At 30.7% G+C, this 5795-nt stretch overlaps 1 protein-coding gene across 1 annotated transcript in view; it reads left to right on the forward strand.

Annotated features, from left to right (window-relative positions):
* The window catches only part of LOC106677043 (uncharacterized), a gene marked incomplete at its 5' end in the record, with an annotated part of 32717 nt that overhangs the window by 8003 nt on the left and 18919 nt on the right, over positions 1 to 5795 (forward strand). The window contains 2 exon segments of the mRNA XM_067050401.1: positions 3362 to 3499; positions 4731 to 4762. Coding sequence (XP_066906502.1) covers positions 3362 to 3499; positions 4731 to 4762 — 170 coding nt within the window.

Raw genomic sequence — 5795 nt, forward strand, 5'->3', positions numbered from 1 at the left:
ATTTCATAGACTCTTCTTTTGATGATTTCCTCAATTAACTAACACTGACTGCTGACAATCTCTCAGTAAACAAACACTAACAAAACAAAATATTGGTCCTCTTACAGTTTTTTAGTTACTTCTCATCCATCGAAGTGTGTTGTTAGGCGATCCGAACAAAGAGTCCCTTTTTCTTCTTGGGTGACTCTTGGTTGTCCTCTTTTTTCAAGATGTCCACCCTTGCTGGACAGAAATTGATGAGGACCTCCTCATCCTGGAAACATCATTTCCCAATCGCCCCCAAACAATGAATACCTGCCAGATATAAATATAAGTAGACTTTTCAGGAGAGAATGTAGATGAAAAGTGATTGACAATATGTGAATTAGAAATAAGTTCTTACTTAAACATGGTGATGATAATAAAATAAAGTAGTTGATTCCACTTCGAGCAATTTCAAATCCTGAACTAATCTATTTCCTAGATATTCTAGTTCTAATGATTGATATTCATTTATAATACTGTTTCAATTCTGCTTTATATTGAGATACAGGAGTGAAAAGAAATTTAGGTTAGTTAATATTAATAACTGGTTATTGTCTTACCAAGGATATATTGTAATAATCAAAAATTATTTAAAATAAAAGGAAAAATTTTTTAATTGTTTTAAATTAATTTCAAATATAAAAGAGATAGCTTGGGTTTAAATTAAAAAGTTTAATATTTAACAGATAATAGAATTTTATTTAAATTTTATAACATAAGAGACTTTTCTCAGGGCGGGTTTCCTGGTAATCAGAAACAGACGATACTTTACTAGTAATAACAGCTTAACTTAATTACTAGACATTTTACTAATACAATAAATTCCATTTAGAAACAAGACTAACCATTTACACAGCTTCCCCTGATAATTGATCTCTTCTTGTCGATGATGCTATATCCAAACTCAAATCAATGGCTTTTTTTTCTTCCCGCCTCTAGCCGAACGAACGTCTTCTCCCCAAGTCAGCCAAATCAAAAGTCTGTTTCCTCTCCTCTATCTGCAATTTTCACTGGTCGATCCAAAAAATAATCGATTGTAGTACAATCGCTCTGCTTTATTTGCTATGATTTGCGATGTAATTAGTTTATTGATAATTGTCACTTTCTTCCATTTCTTCTTTGATTATTCCTTTTCCATACTTACTGCATAGGAACAACAAAAGTTGAAAAATTTCAATCCATGTTATCAAACTCAAACAACTCAACGAACACTTCGGAAGGACGCGCACCGCCATCTTTCTTGTTTTGAAAAGCATATTTATTTTAGACAATGAAAACGGGTTAGCTTGCTTCTTGATCCAAAACAATACCGAAACGACATACATAAAATAAAAACATAACTAAAATCATTAATCTATCAATGTCAACTATTCATTAAAAAAGGGCATATTACAATATATATGCTTTTACAATAGGATACTGCTTTGGGTTTATGTCTAAGCAGGAGATAGAAAGCTCAAAGGACTCCAGGTCTTTTTTTTTAACTTGGTAAAAGCTCTATGGCCTATAAGGCCTATTGTGCACCACACGTTAAATACCGAAATAACTAAAGCTATCATAATGTGATTTCTCTCTCTCCTTAAATTTATCCCGGGACCCCCCAAACTTTTCCTAAACAATATTCCTATCTCATTCTATACGTCAGTCAAAAATCTTGGTATCACTTTTGATCTAACTTCATCCTGTAAACCACACATTGCCCATTGAATCATAGCTCAACTCTTCGTTTCCTCTCTTGTTTTCCCCCACTTTGACTATCTCGAATCTAAATTTAAACGTCTTATGAATTGTGCAGTACGATTTATTTTCGGGATCACCAGAGATACGCACATAACTCAGTATTACGCCGATCTGAATTGGCTCTATCTATCTTTCTGATGCCAGTATTTCCTAGCTTCCTTTCTATTCCAAGTAATTAGTACTCAACGCCACACTGTTTTATGGCCAGTAAATGTTATATAATTAAAATTACCTTTGTAATTGTTCTAAAGGATAATAAGAATAATAAATTATTTTTCATTTCATCCAGCTCATAGGATTGTAGCGTTAAAGAGAAAAACACCACAGCATTATAACGAGCTTATTTAAGTTTGAGATATCTAGATTCTAAGAATCTGAGTATACTTGAGGGATTGATCAATTCATACCATTTGGGGTCCACCATACGATCCACTCCAAACAGAATGAACCTCAGTCCTGCAAACCGGTCACACCCGCATGTAATGTGGTATGCCTTGTCATCCTCAGCATTTCAGAATCTACACAAGGGTAATCCCTTAATTAAGACTACAGTGACCTGTGTAGATCCCTGTAATTTTTCTTAGAGAATTTCTGTCCAGCCAAAGCAGTTTATCGCTTCGGCCCTACCGTCAGATCTAAGTAAATATTATTAATTAACCTAGACTCTGGTAGTTTCTGCCTTAAGTATACAACCCAGGTTGGGAACAGCAAGAAAAACCCTTCTGATTACCCAGATCAAATATGAGATAATAAACGAGAAGAAATGAGATCATTCTTAAATTTGAAAAGATAGGAACCGATACCACAGGAAAGTTCTCGTCTTCCTTACCCGAAAATACGATCAGTCAATGAATTAGCTAACTCCAACTTCCTTGGTTCACACTGCTGGGGTGATCACTTCAGTCAGAGATGGTAAAAGATAGACTTGTAGTAAAGGAAGCCCACCACACACTGTATTCTTACACCATCTGCACCTGCGTATAGATCCTGTAGTTTATGTACCCACAGTATGGTACAGTACACTAGGTAACTAGATTTAAAAATATTTTATGACAATGCAATTGGAGTCATAATTAATATTATTATTTTGTCTTGTTTTTCAATAAATACTTTGTTTATTTCTGTAGCCTTATAACTTATATGTAGCATATATATAACCTAATACCACTCAAATATATTATGAATGTTTACTATTAATATTTTTTATGGAGGTGTACTTACTAAAGATAACTGTTAAACACTAAATACCTTTCGAAAAGTTATCCAATAATGACAGTTTTTAGGACTCAAAATAATTTTAATTAAGTAATATGAATTACTTTGGGTAATTATACTGGTATCTCATAAACAATAATTTATGAAACATATCATTTCATAATCTAATAAAAAGATTAAAATTTTCCTATCAATAGATTAAATTTAATTCCCAATCTATTTTTCTTGTTGTAACTTTTCAAATCAATCAATTGATAATTTATGATACCTTTACTATCCCTTGTAATTTAAATTGATTTTAAATGAACAGTTTTTTAATTGCATTGTAAATTAATTATGTTGATTTGATCTAGTTGTGGTATCATGATATATTTCTTTTAAGGATCCTCTTAAATATTATGCAAAAAGCCACCAGGAAACGTCTAAGGGAAAAGAGGAGAAAAGTATCCTACAGGTGTTCCTCGAATTCCTGGATGAAAATCCTAATGTTGAAAACCTATTGAAGATGGCAACAAAAGAAGTAAATTTTTTCTCCTAATTTTGAATATTATTATTTTCTAATTATGAGAGATAGTTGACCGTGGATGATGATCGAGGAGAAGATGGTTGGGGGTGCGGCCAATGATAAACACAAATAAGTTTGATTAACCTATTTTTAATGTGCCAACGTTTCGGCTAGAGTTTCTAGCCTTCTTCAGGGCTAAAAACAGAACAAGATAACAACCACAGTAAGTATAGAAAAAGAAAAAAAGAAAAAAGAAAGTATAAACAGAATAATTTTACAAAATAGAATTAATAATTTTACAAAATAGAATTAATGAAATGAAGTGATGATGAGAGAAGCGGGAAATAAAATGTATACATTTTATTCTTCTTTTTTTTTGTTTTCTTTCCCTTTTCTTAATTTTACTCTTACCCCTTATTTTCTCCACTTTTATCCATTTTCCTTACCTGCGTTATAAGTTTTGTTCACTATATTATTATTGGTGTTTTCAGAATTTTTTTTTCTATTCATTTCTTGGTATACTTTACTTATATTTTGCCTCTTTATCATCTATTATTGTTACATATATTTTCTTCCTATCAATTTTCATTTTCTTTTCATATTTCAATGTTTAAATTAATAATAACTAATATGTTCATACTTCTTTGCATTATATAACTTCATTTTTATTTCATTTTCTTAATTATGTTATTTTACCCACTTTTTCAATTACCTATGTATACATTTTATTTCCCACTTCTCTCATCACTTCATTTTATTAATTCTATTTTGTAAAATTATTCATTTTATGTGTAAAATTATTCTGTTTATACTTTCTTTTTTCTTTTTTTCTTTTTCTATACTTACTGTGGTTGTTATCTTTTTCTGTTTTTAGCCCTAAAGAAGGCTAGAAACTCTAGCCGAAACGTTGGCACATTAAAAATAGGTTAATCAAACTTATTTGTGTTTATCATTGACCGCACCCCCAACCATCTTCTCCTCGATTATTATTTTCTGTTAGATTAGTATTTTTTTTTTTTTACTTTATTTAGTTTATTCACAACTGTAAAAGTATAGTATTTAATTTATCAATGAATATGGGCACAACAATCAAACTAACCAACTATAGGAAAGATTGATATTAGAGGATATTTATCCTGTACTTGTTAAATCAGAATGTAATGGTAGCAGAACTGAGCTTAATTTTATAAATCTTTCTATTTCATCGGGTTAAGGTAATGTTATTGTCTGTTATTTATTGTTTCAGATACCAGTACCGATCATTCCTACCTATCTGAGGTAAACAGCCCTTTGAATGTATACAAGTATTTTTAAATATTATAATTAATGATAGACCAAAGCAATAAGGAACCATCCAACTTTTTTTCTTGTTGTATTTTATGAGCTATATCAGTAGGTTTTTTATTTTTCCACTAAAACCCAAGGCTCTATCTATATATTGTAATATCCTCTTTTTTAATAAATAGTTGTTTTTTTATGTATAGATGATTTAAGTTATGTTTTTATTTCTATATAACAAGATTCGATATTATTCATTTATGTTATTGAACCAAAAAGCAAGCAAACCAATTTTCACTAGTCAAATATGAAGTAAAAATACTTTATTCAAAACAAAGAAGATGGCAACGCGTGTCCTCCCGAGATCCATTGAATCGTGGCCATGTTGAGGAGATTTAAATATTTTAAATTTTATTTAACTTCCCATCATAATTGTAGTTACAGTAAATTTAAGAAAAAATAGAAGTCAAGAATAAGTATTAAAGAAAAATATTCATAAATAAAATCATATGCAAAAACTCAAAACTTTTCTGCTACAATCGATGTTTTACATGGAACATCTAGACAGGACGTTTGGTTTAGACTTCACTTCTTGTTTAGGCATGGGAGAGATGATGACATCTCCTGGATGTAGGAGGTCCTGAACATTCTTTGTCTCTTCTCTCTTAGTGGAACCTCTAGAAAAATAAGACATCTAGATTCATTCATGAAAATAAAGGGACTCTTGTTTGTATCGCCGAGAGATTGGATGTTTGCTGAAAAGAGTAAGAGGACAAATGTTTTATTTTACAGTCAGTGTTTGTTTGTGATATTGAAAACATAAAGAAACATAAATCATCAAAAGAAGACTATATAAATTGGTTAGTTTTGCCCTACCTAAATTTAAATACATTTGTGAAAGTAGATATTAATTTAGCTAAGTGTCTGTCCGATTGCCTAGAAAAACATGCCCTGAGATTAAGAGTCTATTATTTTATAAAATAAAATTCTCCTATCTCTTTTAATATTAAAGCTTTTCATTTAAACCTGACCT

The sequence above is a fragment of the Halyomorpha halys genome, unplaced genomic scaffold (assembly GCF_000696795.3).
Source record: "Halyomorpha halys isolate HHAL.00 unplaced genomic scaffold, Hhal_1.1 Scaffold85.1, whole genome shotgun sequence".
Lineage (NCBI taxonomy): Eukaryota > Metazoa > Arthropoda > Insecta > Hemiptera > Pentatomidae > Halyomorpha > Halyomorpha halys.